The sequence below is a fragment of the Papio anubis genome, chromosome 9 (genome assembly GCF_008728515.1).
Source record: "Papio anubis isolate 15944 chromosome 9, Panubis1.0, whole genome shotgun sequence".
NCBI lineage: Eukaryota > Metazoa > Chordata > Mammalia > Primates > Cercopithecidae > Papio > Papio anubis.
This window is the reverse complement of record NC_044984.1, coordinates 6002-29882: the sequence shown is the minus strand read 5'-3', so window position 1 is coordinate 29882 and position 23881 is coordinate 6002. Positions and strand designations below refer to the sequence as shown.

General features: G+C 53.2%; 1 protein-coding gene and 1 long non-coding RNA gene across 5 annotated transcripts; one reads left to right on the top strand and one right to left on the bottom strand.

Moving 5' to 3' along the window:
- Positions 1-2189: 2189 nt before the first annotated feature.
- On the bottom strand, positions 2190-2996 carry LOC103888450. The gene is made up of 2 exons (XR_652954.3): positions 2600-2996; positions 2190-2324 (listed from the first exon to the last, which is right to left on the bottom strand). It is a non-coding gene; the product is annotated as an uncharacterized LOC103888450 (long non-coding RNA).
- An 829-nt stretch (positions 2997-3825) lies between these two features.
- On the top strand, positions 3826-22478 carry WASHC1 (WASH complex subunit 1). Of its 4 annotated transcripts, none has more exons than XM_009217627.4 (11): positions 3826-3925; positions 8229-8382; positions 18458-18569; positions 18775-18921; positions 19099-19235; positions 19482-19617; positions 19796-19997; positions 20086-20250; positions 20881-21039; positions 21789-21857; positions 21998-22478. In XM_009217627.4, exons 2-11 carry the CDS (start codon positions 8234-8236, stop codon positions 22129-22131), a joined length of 1410 nt encoding a protein of 469 aa, XP_009215891.1. In that variant the 5' UTR covers positions 3826-3925; positions 8229-8233; the 3' UTR covers positions 22132-22478. The 4 variants fall into 4 exon arrangements, with proteins under 4 accessions (XP_009215891.1, XP_009215892.1, XP_021777573.1 ...); XM_009217628.2 differs by lacking the exon at positions 3826-3925 and adding an exon at positions 3959-4990; XM_021921881.2 differs by lacking the exons at positions 3826-3925; positions 18458-18569 and adding an exon at positions 3959-7000.
- Positions 22479-23881: the final 1403 nt, after the last annotated feature.

The window sequence follows — 23881 nt, the reverse complement described above, 5'->3', positions numbered from 1 at the left end:
TGGAAATCACCAATTGGCTTTTTTTCTCCACTGATTTACACATTCTGTATATTTTCTACAAATGGAATTGCATAATAGGTGACCTGTGTCTGGCTTCTTCCACTTAACCTAATGCTTTTGAGATTCAGCCGTATGGCGCCATGGATCAGCTCTGCGTTCCTTTTCATGACTAATACTCCACTGTATGCCTACACCACAATTTGTGTATTCATTCATTAATCTGTGGACACAGGCATCATTTTTAAGCACTTCAAATATGTTAACTCACTGAATCCTCACTACAAAGACAGATTCAGTTACCATATATTGAGAGAGTGAAAACTGAGGCACAGGTAACATGCCTGAGATCACATGGCCATGCAGCAGAATGAGGACTCCAGCAGGCGCAGTCTAGTCCCAAAGCCCTTCCCTTCCTAGTAACCTGAGGCTCTACTGCCTCTCAGAGAACAACCCAAAGAGCATAGCACGAGGGCGAAGCTGTCTGGTCTGTCTGGTGAAGCTTCAAATGCTGTTCATTTCAGATAAAGGGAGGTTCCTGGGCTGCAGAGGCTTCGTAGAGGAGGAAGACCCTGCAAGGTCTAACTCAGGGCAGGTCAGGATGGTGTGAACTCACTCTGAACAGTCACCCATGGGCATTTATTAAAACTGGCTCTGGAACCCCCACAGGGAAGGTTCTTATCTTTGCCTGCACAACAGAGAGCCCTCTGGGTAGATTTCTAGACCCAGGCCTCTTTCAAGTATGTTAGAAACCTCAGCAAGATAAACTATTTTCTGTCTGGCTGCATCTGTCTGTTTAGAGAGCGGGATATTTCCATCCTCCTCTCTCCAGGCATCCTTGGAAGCCTTTCCCACAAGCAAGACATCTTGGTGAAATTTAATGCTGGAGAGGCAAGTGGTTTTCAGGAGAGGGGAGTGTGTTCCCGTAACTGTAGTACAAAAGCTAGAGGCTGAGTAGGGAACATCTTAAACTAAGTCGTCCGTCTTATTTCCAGTTTTCTTCCTGTAGATCAGGGCTCAGGACACCCTGCCGCATTTTCTTCACTCCTCCACCAGGAATTCCTAAAGTCCATGCTCATGGATCCTGGGAAATCCAGGAAGCTGGCGGATGCTGGCAAGCCTCAGCAAGACTGCCTCGGACCAACCCTGCAGCCTTAATTCCCTAGGCCCACTCGGCCCAGCTGACCAGCAAAGGCAGGCCGAGCTTCCATGTCCACACATGAGAATGACCTGCAGCTCTTTGTCCAGGCTGAGGTAAAGGATTCCCAATGCAGCTCGAGGGGCTGAGGGTAAAAGTCTTTGCAATTCAGCTCCTAGGAAATCTTTAACATTAGGTCTGGGATGAGTCTGTCAGTAGATTAGGTAAAGAACTTTTATGAAGTTGAGGGTGAACCATCTGGAGGGTGAACTGGCTGGTGTGGTTCTGGAACTGGGGGTGGTGCCTAGCAGCGCATTTGTGACAAGACACAGCCAGGCTTGGTATATGATGTGGTGTGTGTATATTCACAGGCATCATGGAGCATATACACTTTTTTGTGTGTGTTGAAATAAACCTTACAGATTACAAAGTACTTTTTTTTTGTTTTTTCGGAGACAGGGTCTCTCTGTGTCGCCCAGCCTGGAGCACAGTGGCACAATCATAGCTCACTGCAGCCTTGACCTCCCAAGCTCAAGTGATCCTCCCACCTCAGCCTCCCATGTAGCTGGGACTACAAGTGTGTGACACCATGCCTGGCTATTTTATTTTTGTAGAGATGGAATCTTACAATATTGCCCAGGCTGATCTCAAACTCCGGGGCTCAAGCAATCCTCCTGCGTCAGCCTACCAAAGTGCTGGGGTTACAGGCATGAGCCACCATGCCCAGCCAGATTACAGAATACTTTGACATCCTTTCTCTGCAGCCCTCAAAAGGAGGCAGGGCAAGCACAATTAAATCCCATTACAAATGGGGCGACTGAAGCTCCATTCATGGCTTGCCCAGGGTCACACAAAGAATGAATGGCAGAGCCCTGAGCCTGTGTGCTTCCCTCTGTGCCAGGCTGCTTTATCCGGGCATGGGTGCACCTTGTGCATGGGACATTTCTCCTTTGTTGTGTCCTGAGTACCTTAAGCCACTCAGATATTGCTCAGGTGGAGTGACGGGAAAATGTTTTCAGGTTGAATTAGTCAAAACAAAATACCACACACTGGGTGACTTTAAAATCATACATTTATCCCTCACAGTTCTGGAGGCTTGGAAGTCCAAGTTCAAGGTGGCAGTTGGACGGGTTCCTGGTGAGGGCTCTCTTCCTGGTTTGCAGACAGCTACCTTCTCTTTGCATCCTCACTTGGTGGGAAAAGACAGAGGAGAGAAAGAGAGAGAGAGAGAGAGAAATCGGAGAGAGAGCGAGAGGGAGAGAGTGAGACAGAGAGACAATGCTCTCTTTTCTTACCAGATCTATAATGAGCGCCCTACCCCACGACCTCATCTAACGGTAATTACCTACCAAAGGCCCATCTCCACATACCGTCACATTACGGGTTAGGGTTTCAACATAAGAATTTGGGGAAAGACATAAACATTCTGTCTACAACAGGAGTGGAGATCCATCTCTTCCTTACCTCTGGTGAGGGGACCACACGCTGCAGCCAGTGAGACAGTGGCATGTTCTGTTACAACTCGATCCAACTCCCCCAGAAGAGGGGGCAGGGAAGGCGGACAAGACTGGGAGAGGGAGAGAGTATTAGGAAGAGAGGAGGGTGGCCAGACATAGCAAATAAAATATAAAATGCTTAATTTTGAATCTCAGATAAACCACCAATAATACTTTTTAGCATAAGTATGTCCCAAACTAAGCTTGGGACATATTTATGCTAAGAAATTCTTCGTTGTTTATCTAAAATTCAAACTAACTGGGCATCCTGTTTTAATCTGGCCACCCTAAAAGGCAAGGGCCAAAAATGCCGGAGTGAAGCCAACGGATTCCAGGAGGGACGACTGCTGGACTTTGGACTGATGCTCTTTTTACATACTTAACTGTTTTAAAAAAGCCTCTTCTCTTCTTTTCACTAGCTTTTTAAAAACTGGTAAAACATACATAACCTAAAATTCACCGTCTAAACCAATTTTAAGCATGCAGTTCGGTGGGATTAAGTAGATTCACACTGTTGTGCCGCCATCACCACCATTCATTTCCACCACTCTTCCATCACCCCAGCCTGAAACTCGACCCATTGAACACAAGCTGCCCGGCTCCGCCTTGCTTCCCCATTCTTGGCGACCACTGCTCTGTCTCTATGAATTTTGACTATTCTAGGCACCTCACAAAAGTGGACTCATACGATATCTGTACTTCTGCGTCTGGCTTCTCTATTTAATTCTTAAAGGGGGGTGGGAACTAAGCAGATCACAAGGGAGCTGCCCACAGAGGTAAAGACAAGGTGAGGTATGCTGAGAGACGCAGGAAAGAAGGTCAAGGTGTAGGCTGGAGGGCAGGGGCGGGCCCTGGGCCTGGGCTGGGGGTCCTGCCCCGGGGCGCACCCAGGCCGAGGGATGCCCGGAGGAGCCGAGGCTGGCGGACAGCTTGACCCTGAGCTTGAAGGGAAGGCAGCGAGGGGACAAAGGACGGAGGCCTAGGAAGAGGGTCTGCAGAGCAGAAAGCACGGGCAAGGGCGGCCTGGCGCTCGTAAGACAACAGATGGGAGCCATGTGCACGTCGGGAGCTCGGAGTGCGCGTGAGCTCCGTGCCCAGGCCCACGACTCGGCCCGCTAGGCCAGCGCTCCGGGTCGACGGGGTCCGGGAGCCGCGCTCCGGGAGGGCGCAGCGCAGGGCGAGCGGCGGCGTTAGGACCCGGGGGCGCGGGCGGGCTGCGGCCGGCGGGGCTAGGACCCAGCGGCTCCGGCGAAGCGGAAGCGGCGGCGGGAGCTTCCGGGAGGGTGGCGCGTAGGTGAGGAGGCGTCGGGGGCGGCGGGAAGTGGGGTCGTGGGGCATGGCGGGGCGAAGTCGGGGACCGGGAGGGGCTGGAGGGAGGCGGGGGGAGGCCCAGGACCCTTCCTGGCCGAGAAGCCTGCGCCAAGCTTGTGTCCCGCGGCCGCGGCACGGTGCTCGGCTCCACTGCTGACGCCGCCGCTGGGCCCCGACCGCCCGGGAGCCTCCTCCCTGGAGCCGCGCCCTGCACCCGGCCTTGCCCGGCCCTAGCAGGGAAGCCGAGGCCTGTGGGGCGCAGGGACCCGGGCTCTGCGGGGTCGCGGTTCCGTCTCCCTACTCCTGCGCCTTCCCGCCCAGGCCGGATTCTGGGAAGCCTCGCGCGGCTCTTCCGCAGCTGCCGCCCTCCCGGAGCGCCTGGGCCTTCCTAGGGGACCCCACTTCTCTGACACCGCTTTGGGTTTCCGGGGCCTACAGCGAGGCCTGTAACTCGGGGAGAGACCCTGGAGCGGGGTGTGGGAGAACGGTCTGCAGGAAGGGCTCCGAGCCCTCCGAAATTATAAACCGTGGTCCCAAAGAGGCGTGCGGTGTCTGCATTTTCCTGGGAGCGCGCAGTTTACACTACATTCTGTAAAGCAGTGCTGTCCACTAGAAATACTGTGCGATACACATGTACAAGTTTTGTCGCTTAAAAAGAATTTGAAAAAAACTTGATGAACATGGCATAGATGCAAGAAAAACACCGTTATTATAGAATACGCATTCATGGAATGCACTGAAGAGTTGTTAACAAGATGGATAGGCAGGAAATATCGCAGACCTAGAATGAATTGCAATTACCTACTGTGGAACTGAGGAGCTAGGGTTTCTCATTATTAAACTCCCTGATAGAAGACGACTTTTGATAAAATTTTTCTTTTTGCCCCAACAAAATCAAGTGTGTGGTGAAGACAAACAGCTGGGGTGATGTATACTAAAGTAAGGAAAGTATTGACCACACACTAGGGGCTGGTTAGTGTTAGATTCCCTTGTTCTTCCCTCTATCAAAAACAGATCTAATTTAGGTTTATAAAGACAAAGTATCAAGGTAAGGTGACTTACAGTTGGTAGTACTAACAAAGTTTTCGAACTAAGATTCGCATTATTAATGCATAAGAACAAAATATCAATAAATAACAAAAAGCTTGAAATTCAGACAACAGATCCAAGTCTGGGCTTTATCTCAAGCTAGTGTTTTGGTGTTGAAAAAAGTGTTATTTGGTCTTTTTAACCCCATTTCCTTATCTAAAATTGGGGATGATGATAAATTCACTGATATTAAGAGTTAAATGAGATTCTTGAGGAGTCAGAGTGGTTCTAACATATGTAGGTATTATTAGCAGTCATATTGCAGCGTAAGAAAATGCCGTCTGCTGAATGAGGGACAATAAAAGTTATCTACATGATCATCATTTAAAAGCTACCAGATACAGGAAGAAGGGGCCATAAAATGATAACGTTATGATCATTAATTTTGATGCTTAGGTCAGAGTCCATTCTAGGATATCTCCTGCCCAAAAAGAGCAGAGACTCATTTCTTTGGAATCACAGGACACGAGTGAGAGGACAGAAAAAGAAAAATATTTAAGTCACATATGTGATTTCTAAAAGTAAAAGGAAACAGATGAAATGAGTAATATTTTTTTAAATCCAGTATATCCCAAATATGGTTATTTTAGCATGTAATCAATGTAAAATAATAAGAGATTTTACATTCTTTTTTTCTAGTCTTTGACATTTGGTGCATGTTTTACACTTACGGCACATCTCAATTTGGACTAGCCACATTTCAAGTGCTCAGTGGCTGCACGTGCCTGGGGGCTACCATGTTGGACAGCACAGGTCTAAGCATTTCATTCCTGCCACAAGTTCAAACTCCTAGCTGTAATTTTGAGTGTCTTTAACAAAGTGGCCTCTGTTTATCATTCTTTCTTCTAGTACTTCCCCGAGGATGATTGTACCCTCAGCACTCAAGACCACTTGCTGTTCCCCTACACACTTTTTGTTCGAGCTGTTTCTTTTACCTGGAATGCTATCTTTGCACCTTCTTCCTGGACCTGGTTCACTCTTGTTGCCTAGGCTGGAGTGCAGTGGTGCGATCTCGGCTCACTGCAACCTCCACCTCCCCAGTTCAAGTGATTCTCCTTTCTCAGCCTCCCGAGTAGCTGGGATTACAGGCATGCACCACCACGCCCGGCTACTTTTGTATTTTTAGTAGAGACGGAGTTTCACCATGTTGCTCAGACTGGTCTGGAACTCCCAACCTCAGGTGATCTGCCTGCCTTAGCCTCCCAAAGTGCTGGGGTTACAGGCGTGAGCCACCGCGCCTGACTGAGAGGCACACATTCTGCCAAGAGCGTTTTCCTGACTCCCCGGACTCCAAAAGGGATTTGTCACTCCTTAGCTTTGTACTCATGGCTGAAGTAGAGTGAATTTAATTTGAGTTTAGTTGTTTTTGAGACTATCTCCCTGGCTAGTGTAGTGTGTTATTTATCTTTGTTGTGATCATGGCCTGCACCGAATAGATGATCAGTAGATGTTTGCAAACAGAAGGTAAACCACTCATCAGGTGTATTCGGTCCTATTCTTGAATGGGCTTGCTGCTTTCCTTTTGAGGAGATTGTGTATGTACTCTTCTCTCATGCATGTGTGTGAGCAAACACGCATACACTAACAAGGAATTCATCTGAAGATGTGTACAGGAAATATCTTGCATCTTTATTCCCTTTCTGATCTTACCTGTGGGAGAACAGAGGCACAGAAATAAGTTAGGACGGCCAGCAAACTTGCATCAGTATAAATACAAAGAAGGGAAGGGAGGAACATTCTTCATAGAGGTGTTGTGGTCTCAGAGGGTTAGGCTTTTCAGTTGGCTGGGTATCAGCTGACCATGCTTTAGTTATTTGATTGGAGGAAAAATAAGTGGGAGGTGAGGAGTAACTCCTGGGCCCTGATGAGTTTTCAAGGCAAGTACAGATCTGGAAAGCCTCTATGCAAAGGAGGAACTCACTGCTGGAGAAAAGCTGAAGAGCAGGATGGTCATCTCAGATCATGAAAAGTACTGGCCTGAGGAGGGCAGGTGGAAGGGCTGGGGAAGCCAACAGGGGGAGCAAAGGAGTAGGCTCCAGCTGGGTGAAGATGTTGGTGTGGTACATTGTGTGAAATATACAAATTATTATTGGGAATAACCACGTCTCAGCCTTGCTAGTTCTCAGTCTGGAGAATGGCAAATGGAAAGGATCAGATTCAGAGACTGCAGCTTACTCAAGGTCACAGCATTTTAAACCCAAATGAAACCTCCTAGGCCCTTCATGCCACACTCATCCATCCCTACCTACTTGTATTGCAACCAAGGGCCCCACTGTAGTGCCTAGGAGAGCAGGTCTAGGGCACAGTGCCAGGCCTGATTAATGTCTTCCTTACCATTTTCCAGCGAAGGGCTGTGATTAGTCCTATTTATAGGGGCCTGGTCCCTTAATATGCTGCCTGGCACATCTCTTGCCAATCAAATCAGTACCGTCTGCAGTGTGATTGCTGCTTTAGTGGCACCAGGGAGAGGAGTTAATTAAACCCAATATAAATAGACTCTGCCCTCACTTTGCAATTCCAGAAGTGTTTTTCCTTCCTGTCCTCCACCCCTACATGTACCTCTTTCCTCTTTTAAAAGCTAAGCTCTAGCCTGGGTGAGGAGGGCTGGACACTCTTATACCTAGAGAGTCACTAGCCACTGCCCAGTCTGTTTCAGGAGCAGCCCTCAAATTCCTCAGGGGTTAAAGTGGGAAGAACCCGTGTGTGCACATTTTTTGTGCTTTTCCAGAACTGGGTACCATTTGACAGTTGTTCAGGCAATCTCCCCCACTACCCCATTTCTACTCCTCTGTTTCTAGCCTCTTTTTTCCTCTGCAACCAAGGTTTCTTTCTTATTTATCCAAGGTGGGGAGCTGAACCGAGACAATGTATGGAAAGGGTGCCTGGCAGGCACCAAGCACCTTGTAGGGGGTCAGAAATATTGCACCTTCTCTGAACTCCTCCATTGACCCTACAAATTCCCTAGTCCCCGATCCTGCCCTTTCCCTCCCTCATTCACTCAACAGGCATCAGCAGAATCCCATCTATGTGCTGCTGGCCTCCCACCAAATGCTGTGTCCTCTCCTCCCCTATCTGTGCAGGCTGAAGCTATGTGCATGACTGGGATGAGGGCTGTGTTGTCTCAACAGCACCCCGCCCTGTGGTGGGTGAGTGCGGGTGGACGTGGGTGGCTCTGATGCTCCGGCTCCCGTCCACAGGCACCATGACTCCTGTGAGGACGCAGCACTCCCTGGCAGGTCAGACCTATGCCGTGCCCCTCATCCAGCCCGACCTGCGGCGAGAGGAGGCCGTCCAGCAGATGGCGGATGCCCTGCAGTACCTGCAGAAGGTCTCTGGAGACATCTTCAGCAGGTGGGTGCTGCCGTCCACCCCCACCTGATCAGAGGGCCATTCCCATCCTGGGCAGTCCCAGCAACGCACCCTCTGGGAGCAGCCCCCTTGGGGAATCCTGGTCCTGGGGAACCCATCTGGCTTCCCTATGTGGGAGGGGCCTAAGTGAGAGCCCAACTTGGAAGGTTTTGCTTCTGGGAGTCTGAGAGCTCACTCCCTTCCACCCCACTTAGCCTCCTGGTTTCCTGTGGTGGCTCTGCCCTCACAGCTTATGCTCTTCCTCCCATTGGAGGGCCTATTCCTTCACTTTTTCTTGCAGCCAGCAAATATTTACCCAATAGTGCTTGTGTGCACGGCATTGTGGGAATCTCTGTATATCCAGCCATGGATAAGGCAACACCTCTCCAACTGGAGCGCACATTCTGGCAGGAGAGAAAGACCTAACTAACCAATGCATGATTAGTTCTTTAATAATAATTGTGACAAGGTCTATTGATAATATTTTGTAGTCACTAATATTCATATAGCATAAACCATGCACCACCATTGATTTGAGTGCATTTAACTCACACTTTATGAGCAGGCACTGCTGTCATCTCCGTTTTATAGATGAGGAAACTGAAGCACAGAAAGGCTGAGAGACCTGGCCAAGTGACAGAGCCAGGATTCAAAGCTGTAGATCATGACCCCGGGTTCTGTGGGTTATTACCACATCTGTTAGGTGGAGATGGGGTGCTGCGAGGTTCATCATGGGAGGCCTGGCTTGGGTTCTGTGGGTTATTACCGCGTCTGTTAGGGGGAGATGGGGTGCTGCAAGGCTCATCATGGGAGGCCTGGCTTGGTCTTGGGTCAGGGAAGGCGGATGTGAGGAAATGACATTTATGGTAAAGTCTGAGGGTTGAGTGGGCAGGTCAGGAAGAACATGCCAGAAAGAAGCACATGAACTACAGCTTTGAGGTGAAGGACCTAAAAGGAAGCCAGCATGGCTGGAGCATGGAGTGGCCATTGAGGGAGCCGAGCTGGAGTGGTGCGGCTTCTTGTATTGGCAGCGCTGACCTGGCACAGTCGTTGGGCTCCAGTGACTTCACTCAGTGTTTATCTAACATGAGTGAGTGAATGGTGTTTGCTCTTTCTTGGCAAAGGTCCCAGGGGTTGTTTTATACACAGGTCCTGTCTTTGGCCATAAGCAGCCTGAAATGAGGCTTAGTCTCCTTCCCAGGATCCCACACCGTGCCTCACATGGTAGACCCCAGTGGGAAGTATGTGACTGCCTGACTCAGGTCCCTCTCGTGGTCCACGTTACCCCTGCTTTGCCCCTTCCCTGGTTGTCGCCAGACCTGGAGCCCCTGCTCCTTCACTTTGCAGCCTCCTCTTCTGTCACCAGCTGGGAACCCACCTCTTCCTGAAAGTCCCCCCGCACTGACTCACCGGCTTGCCCCAAGCTTGTCAAGAATGTCCCTGTAACCAGGGGCCATGCACTGAAGTGGCTGAGGGGTTACCTTGGAGCTGATGCCTTGGCTCAGATCCGGCTGCCCTGTTTGCTTCCCCTGTAACATTGGGCAACTCAACCCCTCTAAGCCTCAGTATTCTCCTTTGTGAAGTTGTGGTAATAATGGTAGCTTCCTGGTAGAATTATTGTAAAGATTAAATTAATGAAAACATGCAAAGGAATGGAACAGTGCCTGGCACCTGGAAATGCTGGCTCTTGCCTGTTGATAATCTTGACCCGTACACTGCCTTTGGTCACCATTCATGAACCTGCCACCAGTAGTAACAGAAAGTGCCGGATGCACCTTTTGTGCTTATTGTTGTACTAAATGTGCCCAAGGGATGCCTAGGGAAGAGGATGCAGGTCTTTAAGAGCCATCAGCTCCGGATCATGGCCACCCCATGTCCAGCACTAGAATGGAGGCCAAAACCATCCCTCGGAAACTGTGTTTCCTCGCCAAGACGGGGACTGCGTGGTTGCCCTTCTCTGAGGGCAGCCCTGGATTTTTGCGTCTTTCCTTTCTCGTCCTGGTGTTTGGCACCGTGTAGACAGTTGTATGTCCCCTGCCCGGGGGTGGGATGAGGAGAGGGCAGGAGGGCATTTCCTGGGTAGTGGAGTGCTGCGTTCGTTGAGTGCGGGTTCTCCAAGCTGCTGGCACAGCCCAGGGAGGGGCAGATGCCTCTCAGGAGCCTTGGCTCTGAGTCCTGGCTCCCTCACTTCTGGCTTCCAGGTCACTGCATCTGTCTCTCCACCATGTGCTCCACCTCATGCTGGACCTTAGGAGACACCAATTATGTGGCTGACACTGTGTTCTAGAGGCTGGAGTGGGAACACATAGGGCGAGATTGATTGTTAATTGCTAGCGTGAACCGCGTGGGCTTCTCAGAGTCTAGAGTGGAGAGAAATCAGTAAGAATCGGTGGCACACCTGTCAGAACTCCCCAAACCAAGCTAAGCAAAAAGTAACCAATCAGTAGAGCAGCCTTTGGAGTAAAGGCTAAAATGATGTTATCAGGGCAGGGTTTTGCTTTCCTTCCATGTCAGTTTGCTGCTTTGGGTCTGGCTGCATTCCCAGACAGGCTGTGCGCTCGTGGTGGAAAGGTGACAGGACACAGGGTCAGTCCAGCAGGAAAGAATGCTCTCCCATGTCCCCACTCCCTCCAGAAGGCACACTCACCCATCCCTCCTGGCTTGGTCCTCGTGTCTGTCCCAGCATCCGTTGTTGGGGCCAAGGGACTATGACAGGCCACTTGGCTCAGACTGAGGAGCTCTGTGGGCAGCCCCACCTGAAGCTCTGGGACTAAGCCTGTGAGAGAGATGGATTCCATGGGGCCATTGCTTGAGTAAAAAGAACTAGTTGCTGAAGAGGAAAACCACGTGCCTACTCCACATAGGGCAGGCTCCTGGAGGACGGGGCAGGGGGTAGGGAGGTGGGTGTGCAGGTTGCCCTGGTGGGGTCTAGAAATAGGGGCCGCAGGCTTGGCGAGAAGCCTCAGTGTGACTTGGAATGTGGTATATGGTGGTCTGCGGGGAAGGCCGGCCTGCACAGTGCTGGGAGGGGGGTGCTTCTGCATGGGAAGCACAGACAGCGCTGCAGCTGCCTTGCACTCAGCTCTCAGGGCATGAGAGGCTGACTTCCCATGAGCCTGTGGGCCAGGCCTCTTTGAATGGTGCTGAGGGAGCTTTGCCTTGGTTCCTTTGTGTCCCCACGGTGCCATGGGAAGCTCCCTGGCAGGGTATGGGGCAAGGCAGTGAGTGAAGAGTTGGGATGAGTGAGTTAGGGCCCACAGAGTGCTCAGGACAGGACTTCAGGTTTGATTCAGGAGTGTTAGGGAGCTGTGATTGGATTTTGAGCAGGGCAGGGATGGGACAGAAGAGTTTGGGGAAGGTTCATCAGGCATCCGCCATGGAAGGGACAAGAAGGGAGAGAGAGTGGATGCCAGGGACACCCAGAAGCTGTTGTCGTAGTCAGGATGTGACAGGGATAAGGCTGCAGACAGGGGACTTGCAAACAGGGAGGGCAGGGTGAGACATTCAGAAGAAACGACGACAGGAAATGGTGACAGATGGGGAACGAGGAGGAAGGAAAGGGAGAGTCAGTGATGACTGGCGTTGGAGTGGGGAGCACTGACACGTCCTCCTCTACTTGCCCCTCCTGTGGCACTGGACAAGCATGTGAGCTTTTCATTTTTCATGGACTTTTTTTGGTGGGGATGTGACCAGCTTTGAATCTCTCCCCTTAAACATGCTCCTCCTACTTAGAAACCTCCTGCACAGAAGAGACAGGGACGGAGGATAGACTCTCTCCCCACCACCCCGTCTCAGGCCCCAGCACAGCCCGGCCTCTGGACTCACTGGTGTCAGTGCCCAGTGGCGCAGGCAGGTGAGCTCCTGGCAAATTAGCATTCCAGGCTGTGCTCTCTCCTCCTGCTCTTCTGCAGCCAGGAGTGTGCAGAGACTGGAGGGGATGACAAGCACCTCCCAGGGGCTCTTTAGCTGTGTCCTCCAGACCCTCCCTGCCCCCTCTTTCTGCCCCTCCATCTGTCCCCTCTTCACCTGGGAGAAGCCAGGCCTCCAAAATAGTGGTCCAGATATGTCACCTGCTTCCCATGATATAGAAGACAAGGCAGGAGGGAGTTGGGATGGCACGGGGAAGAGGAAGGAACAGACTATGTGTGGAAGTTTGAATGCTGTCATCTGCCATTGCCCATCAGCCCCTGCCCAACCTCTTCCCCCAAGAGGCAGTGCCACTGCCCAGCACCTTCCCCCTGGGAAGGGTGATTTTCTCTGCAAAGCTCTTGGTCCTTTCCTCCATCTCTTTCTTTTTCCTTTTCCCCACCTCTTCCTTTCTTCTCCTCTTCCTCCTTTCCCCTTTCCCCTTGTCCTCACTTCCTCCATCCTTCCTTCTCCCCCATCCTCTACTGATTGGCACCTGGTGGCCCCCAATGTTACACACTGCACTAGATCGCTGCATAATTACCAAGTCATTCTTAATTATCCCAGAGTGGAGAAGATAAAGGCGAAGGCAGGAGCCCAGGTTCAGGGTCCATTTCCCTGGGGTCGTGACAGAGGCAGGGGAGGAGAAGCAGTGAATCTGGGTCAGGAGTGGGTGCTCCCTGCTTCTTCCTCCCCAGCAGCCTCTAGGGGGACTGGTGTGCTGATGGTGATGGGCCATGATCAGCTCCTTCTTACTTTCACAGTAATCCCGTGATGTAGAAGGGACCATTCCTGTTTTTCAGTGGAAGAAGCTGAGGCAAAGACCAGTTAGTGACTTCCCCAGGGTCATACTGCTGCTAAACAGATGTGAAACCCAGGCCTGTGGGATGTGGTGGTTGTTGATATTCATTTCTCACTTCCCCAGGAGCCCTGAGTCCCTTTGAATGTGGATGTGTGTCGTCTGGTTCGTCTTTGACTCCGCACGCATCTCCCGGCGCCTCCAGGCGACTATTCAACCGTATCGACTGATCAACAATCCCGCTGATTTACCCGATGACAACTGGTCGATGCCGGATGCCCATCATAAAATCGGTTCAGATGCGGATGTGATGTTCGATGCTGATAGCACAACGGTCGGCGATGATGATGACAACGGTTCATTGATGCTGATGCGCGCAACGGTTCATGATAACGCATCATGGCAAAGATAAACGGTCTGATGATGACACCATCGATGCCGATGATGGCGATGCGATGAACGGTCTGATGACAACGGTTCATGGCTAAAGATTAACGCACCATGATGATATCCGGTCGCGATGACAACCATTCGATGCCGAAAAGCGATAACGGTTCGATGACACCGTCTGGCGTTAAAATTACCACCGATGCCGATAAACACCGCATCATGCGGTGACAATAATCGATAACCATGACAAACGGTCGATGTGCTGGATGCGACACCGCGTGGATACCACTGCGCGATGCGACGGCACCACTGACGCTGATGAGTTCGCCCGACGCCGATGCGAACGCGATGGATAAATTGCCCAGATGCACCGTCTGATGGATAAAGACGTTCAGCCTGAGCAAAGATATTCATTGTTTTGATGCGCGCGATGCCCACCGTCGGCGCTTATTCCTTTATTGTTCGTCTGATGTTTTGATGCGCACAATCGGTCATGCTGATGAGATGGAGGAAACGGTCTGAGAACACCATGGTAAAGGGCGACCAAGATGCTGATGACAACGGTCATGGCAAAGAGAACGGTTCGATGTCTGCCCGCGCGATGCAGATGGCAACGTTTTTGATGAATTCAAGGCGAAAATGTCCGTGATGGCAACGGTTTTGATGCGGATTAACGGCGGGCGCGTTATCAACACCATGTTTTGGTAACTATTCTGGCGACGCTGATCTGTTCGCAGATTAAACGCATCGATGATTTGATGGTTCATGATGGATAACGGCTCCACCACCGATGCTGATGCGTCTGCCCGTGACGCGATGGATACCACCATGCGTCGGTGACATCACCGATGGCGACGGTTCCATTCCGACTATCTGACGGTCTGATGCAACCGATGCGATTGCACCGTTCGCGAACCATCATGCGCGATGGATGTTCAACGATGACAACAATTACGGCGCAGAACGTCATGATCCCCATCATGTCGGCGAACGGTCACGGATCCGTGACGTTCAACGCTGATGCTGACAACGTCCGCGGATCAACGGACCAGCGCGATGGAACAACGATGACCCGATCTGTGCCGGATGATGTTCACGGAGCACCATTCGATAACGTCTGGCGCAAGACCGATGCATGATTGGTTCACGATGATCCGCATTAAACCACGCAACGGTCTGATTTTGATGAACGGCATTCGATGCGGATGTCCATTCTGACGTTTATCCGTGATTAACGTCCGATGCGCGATGCGAATCATCCGGTTCACGATGCGCAGCGATGAACCAATCGAGCGAACGGTGAAGATGGAGTGGAGGAAGTGGAGGGGGAAGAGAGGGAAGGAAGGAAAGGAGGATGGAAGGAAGGAAGGAAGGAAGGAAGGAGGGAAGGAAAGGAATGGAAGGAAGGATGGACCGGAATGGAAGGAATGGACAAGAAGGGAATGGGAATGGAATGTAAAGTCGGCCACCAAGCCAAGGAAGGTCTGGACCAGAATAATCAGATGGCTCTGCACCATCCCCACCCAGAGGGTGGCACGTCTGGCCTGGCTCCCAGTGGAGGCAGGCTTTCCCCACACAGCCTCCTTCCAGACCATCCGGCTAGTCCATGGGGATAGCAGATATGCTGCAAGCTTTCTGATCCTGAGTCTGCACTCGTCCTCGGCACTATAGCCTGTGACCATGAGAGAGTAGACTGTTGGGGGCTTTGTCAACAAGCACAAGTTCCTTAGTCTCATGGACTCTTGGCTAAGGAGAGAGCCCCAGGATCATGTCTCCACCTCCACCTTATCCAGGATTCGCCCTTGGGGCACCCCTGGAAGGCGCTTGTGAGCTGCAACCTCATTGCTCTGCAAAGTGATGCAGTTGTTTATTAGAATTTTTTTTTAACAGAACAGAGATCTGTTTCCTTGCAACTCTGCCCACAATTCCTGATGTCAGTGTACTCACTTCTCCACCTGACAGCCCTTCTGATATTTTTTATATTCGAAGGGAATGATCATAATCTCAAAGTCTTCTGATCTTTAGTCAGAACATCCTTCAGTTATCTTCATATGTCGGGAGTTTCTCACTCATCACCATCCTTATCACCCTCCCTGAGATGTTTGCTCATTTGTCACTTTCTGTTCAGCCAGCGGCTGTGAAACATCAGGCCCCGTCCTGGGTGCTGGAGACATAGCAGTGAATGAGACAGACTTTGCAGGCTGCAGGCAAGTTCAGAGTCCTCTTACGGTGTGGATTCAGTTTAAAGAGATGTGACTGGCCGAGACTGGTGCCTGGCATGGATTCGTTCATGATTCCAGGACTCTGTTTTCTGTGGTGCCTCTGAGAGAGTGCACGGTCCCTGCTGATTCAAAGAAGGATGAAGGGCGGAAGAGGGATGGGGAGCTGTGTGCCCTAAGATCGTATTGCCTTTTTATGCTAATTAACATGCTTTTAGCTCATACTGAGCTTATAGTTAACAGAAGCTTCCAGGTCTTTCTTCACCTGAACTGTGTCTAAACCAAGTTCCCTCCACCTTCTATATTTATGCACTTTTTAAAACCTAGATGTTGGGCTTCACATTTGTTCCTTGTAAATTTCGTCTTGGTGATTGTAGTCTACCCTCTGGCCTTTAAAAATTATCTGAGCCTTGATTCGATCATGCAGACCAGTTTACCCTTCCCCTATGTGCTGGCCCCAGTTTTCTAACTGGGTGTTGAATGAACTGGATGGACTCTGCCAGGTCCCTCCGTGCAAGGCTGGAATCAGTCCATTGTTCAACGGTGCCCTTTGGGGCCATGGTTCATTTGGCTCTGATTTTTCCTGTATGTTCTCTCCTCCAACCCCCATAGCTCCATCTTGTCTTCAAGATTTTGTTAGAAGCCGTCAAAATCCGTGCTGACTCAAGATGCACTGTGCTGCAAGTTTTCCCCGGGTACAGCAGGTTCATAACCCTGTTACAGAGAGAAACGCTGTGCATTTCGAGCCATGCTGGCCCCTGGGACTCACCGCTGCCTTTTCTAAGTGCTTACAGATCCTCTGTTTAATAATCCATTCCAGAGGCCGGGCGCGGTGGCTCAAGCCTGTAATCCCAGCACTTTGGGAGGCCGAGGCGGGTGGATCACGAGGTCAGGAGATCGAGACTATCCTGGCTAACATGGTGAAACCCCGTCTCTACTAAAAATACAAAAAAAAACTAGCTGGGCGTGGTGGCGGGCGCCTGTAGTCTCAGCTACTTGGGAGGCTGAGGCGGGAGAATGGCGTGAACCCGGGAGGCGGAGCTTGCAGTGAGCCGAGATCACGCCACTGCACTCCAGCCTGGGAGACACAGTGAGACTCCGTCTCAAAAAAAAAAAAAAAAAAAAAAATCCATTCCAGAAATTTTTTCAGGGCTCATTGTTGGGCTTGGTGTTTGCAACTTTGAGTGATCAGCCCTTCTCTCCTCTGTGGGAGTACCAGGACAGAGCAGCCTTTGTCCCTCCCCAGTCTCAGTTCCCTCCCACTGCCCCTGTGGATCTCGAGTGCAGAGCTTATGCAACTTCTGAAGGTCGTGTCAACACCCAGGGGCAGAACGAGGCTGCCTTGGAAACTAGGGTAAATTAAAACAGCTTGTGCTGGAGGACCCTTAACAGCAGGTGAAGGCCTCTCCCCAGCCAGAAAAGATGGAGCACACGCTGGGTGGGGCCCCACTTTCTCACTGGAAGGAGATGGTGCTCTTCTTTTTTCTTTCTGAGTTGTGGCCACCTTCATTACCAGTCTGTCATGGAACACTTAAGCTGCTTGGGTGCCTGCTGGTACTCCCAGCCCTGCCATGCCTGAGTGCCCTGCACACGAGGAGCCAGGAGTAATCAGGGCAGACTCATTAGGGCACGGGGACTCCTGGATTGTGAAATTGGCTCTCTGGGGGCCAAGGCCTTCTAAAGTTGGTGGAGGTGGCTTTGGCTTTTAGGGTCCAATTCTAGGCCATTCATTCCAACCTTTAGAGAAATCCCAGCATTCCCTAGCCCAGAGTCTGCAACCCCTCTACCACCCCACATCCTCCTCCTACCTTTCCTCATGAACCCCAGTTGCGCCTCTGCCTTCTCATCCTTGTGCATCACACAGGCTCGTGCGTGCCAGGTGGATGCTGAGGCTGCTCTGAATGTGGAGTGTGGCCCTTGTGGGCAAGGGCTGGGTTTTTGGAGGTAGCGGAGCTACAGGGGCGACCTGGAGGAGGATGTTGTGTTACATACACATCAGAGTTAACTTTGCAGTGAGAGCGGCCTTGCTGTGGCTGAAGAACATGGAAAAGCATGAGTGGGATTGTGTGCCTCAAAGCATCAGGCATCCGGGCCTCGGGCACTGGGAGCCAGCCACAGGGATGTCTGGGGAAATGGCGCTCCATGAGATGCAAGCACACAGGAATGCACTTGGTACATCTGGGGGACAGCAGGGCAGCTGGTATCACTGGGCCCACCCGCACCAGGGAGGATGGGAGCGGCTGAGGAGCTACACCACACAGAGCCCATGGGCCGTGGTCAGGACTCAGGGTTTGCTCAGTGAGCCGTTCACTGTGCAGGGGCAGTTCCCTGTCTGAATTTAGGTCCAGCCTTGCCAGTCCAGCCTCCGGTCTCGATTCCCCCTTTGCAGAGGCCACTTTGTCTGCTTCACGTGATCATGAGGGGTTGTGAAATGCTTGCCCCATCAGTAGCCATGTGTGCATGTGTAAATACCATCCTCTGTGTGCCCTGGAGGCTGTCCTTCAGATAGCATGTACAGGTGCCAGCATAGGGTCTGTCCCTGCTGAGAGTGTGGGGAACTCAGTACCGTCAGCTCCTCGACCCTGCAGGTCAGATTATCCTTGTAGAGGCCACATGGATGGTACCAAGATGGGCCCTGGCAAGCAGGTGACCCTGACTTAGGAGCCCTTGCCTGAAGGCCTGGCCTGGCAGGCCTGCTGTTAGGAGCAGGAGGTGTGCAGGGGGTGGGGAGCAGCCCCAGCCTCTGTGATCTTCTCCGTGGCAGGATCTCCCAGCGGGTAGAGCAGAGCCGGAGCCAGGTGCAGGCCATTGGAGAGAAGGTCTCCTTGGCCCAGGCCAAGATTGAGAAGATCAAGGGCAGCAAGAAGGCCATCAAGGTAGCCCCCATGCCCCTGTGTCCTAAGGCTACTGGGCAGTCCCTCCATTTCCCCGTACCTCTGAGGCTGCCCAGTCTCTGCCTTGCTGTCCACCTGTACCTTGGACTTTCCTCCTGCCCAGGCTCCCAACCCCACCCTCTCCTGCCAAGCAATCCTAGCCCCCTGAGCCTCCTGGGGCCCCTCAGACTTGTCCCTGTGTCCACAGGTGTTCTCCAGTGCCAAGTACCCTGCTCCAGAGCGCCTGCAGGAATATGGCTCCATCTTCACAGGCGCCCAGGACCCTGGCCTGCAGAGACGCCCCCGCCACAGGATCCAGAGCAAGCACCGCCCCCTGGACGAGCGGGCCCTGCAGGTCTGCTGGCCACGCACATAACATAGCCCGGGTCACACCAGGAGGACTGGATACTGGGGAGGAGCCGGGGCCACCGTAGGGTTCTGTCCCCCGGAGGAGGCTGACTGGGATGGGGTGGCAGCTGATTGGGCCCAGCAGTAAATATTCACCATCCCTTGGCCATCCTGGCCCTCCCAGGAGAAGCTGAAGTACTTTCCTGTGTGTGTGAGCGCCAAGCTGGAGCCTGAGGACGACGCCGAAGAGGGACTTGGGGGTCTTCCCAGCAACATCAGCTCTGTCAGCTCCTTGCTGCTCTTCAACACCACTGAGAACCTGTATGGCCAGAAGGCAGGGCCGAGGGGTGTGGGTGGGAGGCCCAGCCTGGCTTAGTGGGGACCCAGGGCATCAGACACAGGTACAGCACATAGGCCAGGAGCCAGGGGTGAGTGGGGTGGCTTGGCTTGGGAGGCCTGGGACCCCACAGTGCACACTGTGCTCCTGATGATGTGGAGAGGTAGGTCAGGAACATGGGCTCAGGACAGCAGGTGTCAGCTTGCCTGACCCCCATGTCACCCCTGTAGGTACAAGAAGTATGTCTTCCTGGACCCCCTGGCTGGTGCTGTAACAAAGACCCATGTGATGCTGGGGGCGGAGACAGAGGAGAAGCTGTTTGATGCCCCCTTGTCCATCAGCAAGAGAGAGCAGCTGGAACAGCAGGTGGGAGGGGCGGGGGCAGGGGTGGGGACAGGTGCAGTGGCCAGGGGCCCTGCCAGGGCTCCTCTCCAGGCAAGGCTGTTGAGCCCCTTATTCCACCCATGGGGGGTGCACACAAGGTCTTGTTGGCTGCCCCTGCAGGTCCCTGTCACCACTCACATGTCCCTACCTAATCTTGCAGGTCCCAGAGAACTACTTCTATGTGCCAGACCTGGGCCAGGTGCCTGAGATTGATGTGCCATCCTACCTGCCTGACCTGCCCGGCATTGCCAACGACCTCATGTACAGTGCCGACCTGGGCCCTGGCATTGCCCCCTCTGCCCCTGGCACCATTCCAGAACTGCCCACGTTCCACACTGAGGTAGCTGAGCCTCTCAAGACAGGTGAGCTGGGCTCTGGGATGAGGGCTGGGCTAGGGACCTCCCTGCTCACATACCTTCTTCCCTGGACACCCCACACTTTGTGTTTCAGACCTACAAGATGGGGTACTAACAGCACCCCCACCACCTCCACCGCCCCCACCACCTCCCCCAGCTCCTGAGGTGCTGGCCAGTGCACCCCCACTCCCACCCTCAACCGCGGCCCCTGTAGGCCAAGGCGCCAGGCAGGACAACAGCAGCAGCGCGTCTCCTTCAGGTGGGAGCACCTCATTTCTGGTGTGCTCTGTGCACTCAGGTGGATTTTCTGCGGGTTTGTTCAGTGGTCAGAAATCCTCGATTTTTTGAATAGTTCCCATTTCAAATATCTTGTTCTACTTGGTCCATAAAATAGTAGTTTTCAAGCTGTAGAGCTCTGGAATTCTCACCTCTAGTGTGCAGGGAGCCTGAACAAGTGAGGCTCTGGGTTCCCCATTCCTAATTAAACCAATGGAAAGAAGGGGTCTAATAACAAACTACAGCAACACATTTTTCAGTGTCACTGAAATTACAACATTTCAGCTTTACTGTTCTATCTCCCAGTCTATCCCGAGCATCCAGAAGTGGCACAGAACCCCTCTGCTGGCTCATGTGTGCCACTGAGACTGTCCAGCTCTGCAGGGTGGGGCTGGAGAGGGAGCAGGGAGTGTCTCACACAGGATGCCTGTGCTCAGGTGGTTGCAGAAGTCAGTGCCCAGGCCCTACACAGTCTCCAAAGGTCCAGCCTCCCCAACACGGGGCTCCTCGTTTGAGGGGAGGTGCCTTCCCTCCCCGCAGGCTCTTGGCACAATAAGCTTCCCCAGGCCTGCCTGAGCAGCCTTTTCTCCTTGCCCCGTTCCCCACCTCCCAGCTCCAGTCCAGGGAGCTCCCAAGGAAGTGGTCGACCCCTCTGGTGGCCGGGCCACTCTGCTGGAGTCCATCCGCCAAGCCGGGGGCATCGGCAAGGCCAAACTGCGCAGCGTGAAGGAGCGAAAGCTGGAGAAGAAGAAGCAGAAGGAGCAGGAGCAAGGTGAGCGGGCCCTGGAGCCTGTGGTCGGAGGGCCTTGGGCAAGATGGCCTCCTCTCCTCCAGCCCTGAGTCCACTGGCTGTTTCCTGCCCACCCCCTGCCAGCAGGCCCCTGCTTCCCCTAGGGCACAGGCTGGACGCCCTGGCCCGCCAACAGAGGTCCTCAGCCCTCCCGCCGGGGCCATGGCTCCTTCCTGGTTTCGGAGCCATAGTGGAGCTCTCCTCTGTAAGCGCACCCAGCTCCAACTGTGACAAGGAGAATCTTCTTCGACTGCTGAGTGGTCCAAGGCAATGGTCAGCCCCCGCAGCCTCCTGAGATATTTTTAGAGACTGGACCTGAGGCCTCTTGAGGCTACTGATGATGCCTGCTGCGAACCCAGACACTGGTGTGATGCGATGCCTGTGTGTACGGCAGCAGTGCCCTGGGCACTGTGGTTTTGAGCTTGTACCCAGTGCTGCTTTTGCCTTGCTTTGTGACCCCAGGCAAGCTGCCTCACCTCTCTGGGCCAGTTTCCCCATCCGTCAGTGCTGCACACCCTGGTCCTGTCCCTGAGGTGGCTGGGAGAGTGCTTCTCAGACATAACCACTTTCTCATCAGTGCCTGGTGCTGGGTCAGTGATAGACTGAGTCTCCAAGCTAACTGGGAAGCACGGTGGCCTTGGAGGGCTGGGGAGTGTCACAGGTGGGGACAGGGAGCCACGGGTCACCTGTGACTGAACTCTTCACCCTAGTCTATGGCTTTCCCGTTGCAGTGAGAGCCACGAGCCAAGGTGGGGACCTGATGTCGGATCTCTTCAACAAGCTGGTCATGAGGCGCAAGGGTAGGAGGCAGGGCCGCTGCCCACCCTGGGCTGGCCCATTGTAATTCTCTCCTGCCTTTTTCTTCCTGTATTTAAGTCTCTGGGGGATGGGAGAACCAGGGCTTCCCACCAACCACCCTCACTCAGCCTTTTCCCTCCAGGCATCTCTGGGAAAGGACCCGGGGCTGGTGAGGGGCCCGGAGGAGCCTTTGCCCGCGTGTCAGACTCCATCCCTCCTCTGCCACCACCGCAGCAGCCACAGGCAGAGGAGGACGAGGACGACTGGGAATCCTAGGGGGCTCCATGACACCTTCCTCCCCGAGACCTAGACTTGGGCTGTTGCTCTGACATGGATACAGCCAGGACAACCCGCTGAGACCGGCTTCCCTGGGAGCGGGTGGTGATAGAACCAGCACTGTGCGGAGACCACCTGCAAGGAGCGGAAGGCTGGCCTGAGGCCACACGGCTGGGGCGGGGGCTTCTATCTGCCTGTGCTCCACAGGGGGCGGCTCCACCCAGCCTGTACCAGTGTGTTCTTCTCTTCTCTAAGGAGGCTTCCAGAGAAAGCAGCACACAAATCAATAAGGAACTGAGCAGAAACCAACAGCGTGCTTTTAATAAAGGACCTCTAGTTGTGCAGGATGCAAACGTCTGGGGGTCAGTGACTTTCCTCCTGCCCGTTGGTCCCTAGGCAATGGGGGCAGAAGATCCCAGCTGACCCATTTCTCTGGGGTCAGAGGGAGGAGAGAGGTGCAGTCAGCAGGGGCAGCTGTTGCAGGCGGGAGGAATAGTCTCCCACAGAAAAAAGCTTTCAGTGACAGACACGGGGTCTCTAAAAATAGTCATGCTGAGAGCCTAATGGCCCTTGGCACCATTGCTGGTGTTGGAGTAGAAGGTGTCTTGGAGTTGGCTCAAGTAGTTGAGAGGGAGGGAGGTGCCATCGACTTGGAGGAACTGGCACCAAGCCAGGGAGATACAAATCCAGGCAGGGCTGTGGGGCAGGTTAGGGAGCAGGGCTGCAGGAGTGACTCAGGAAGAAGGTGGGGAAAGTGACAAGCACCCCGGGCGGGAGCCCTGTGGCCATGCGGATCTTTCTAAATTGAGACTGGAGGGTGAATAGTCCAGGGCAGCTAACTGTAGTTATCATAGAAATGGCAGAAGCAGATGCGTCTGCTCCATCTCGCCTCTAAGAAGGTGGGCAGGACAGAAAAGGCAGCCTCCTGCAGAGGCCCAGTGAGAAGCCTGGCCCTCAGCCATGCGGGATGGAAGGTAGATTCGATTCCACAGAGGGGAGCTGCCCTGGGAAGACCTCAAGGATGGCCCAGACCTACCATTTCTTCGGGGTTCACTTGCTCTCTCCAGTGGGCACTAATGCTTGTGTCTGGGTCCTGGCAGCACTGTGGACTCCACACTCTCCTGGGTTTCAGCTTTGTAGCGCGATCCCTGCAGACCAGGCCCATGACAGACACTGTCTCCAGTGGGCAGAGCAAAGAAGGCGCAGCACCAGGCAGTGGTGCAGTTGCCTGTCAGGAAGAGGCCGACTTCTCCTGGTGAACCTGGGCAGACAGAAGGCAGTGAGAAATGCCATCTCGGGGTGGTGGAGGCTCTCGGGAAAGGAAAAGGCAGGACTGAACTTCCACACAGCAGCAATGGCCGAACCAAAGGTGGCATTGACCTGCACGAGGGCTCAGATCCAGGCTGGCAGCTTGGCCAGGACAGGGCTGGGTGTGTCACTGGTCCAGGAACACTATGCTGGCAGAATCCCTTCGGTGCCTGATGGTCCTGCCTTTGTGGGAACGGAGGCTCAGGCTTTGAGTCACAGCTGCCTCCCCAACAGCACATTTCCATGTCATCTTCCTCCCCTTCCTCAGCCTCAGGTGGGAGACAGGGCAGGCAGCCCCCCTTTCCTCTTCTCCCCTTCTCCAACCCCCGTCTGTCCACCCAGCCGGAGGCAGCCAGGCTTGCCTGTGGACCGGTTGGCAGCCTTCATGCGCAGGTTCTCCACCAGCGCCTTTCTTGGGGGCCCCTGGCTGGGGCTCTGAGCT

Bases quoted from the DNA above. Each gene is read 5' to 3' on its own strand.
- WASHC1 (XM_017945555.3), top strand. From the start codon at position 8,207: ATGCTCCGGCTCCCGTCCACAGGCACCATGACTCCTGTGAGGACGCAG. The intron at 19,998-20,085 runs GTGAGCTGGGCT...TTTGTGTTTCAG, and splicing joins AGCTGAGCCTCTCAAGACAG to ACCTACAAGATGGGGTACTA. The intron at 20,251-20,880 runs GTGGGAGCACCT...CCCACCTCCCAG, and splicing joins CAGCAGCGCGTCTCCTTCAG to CTCCAGTCCAGGGAGCTCCC.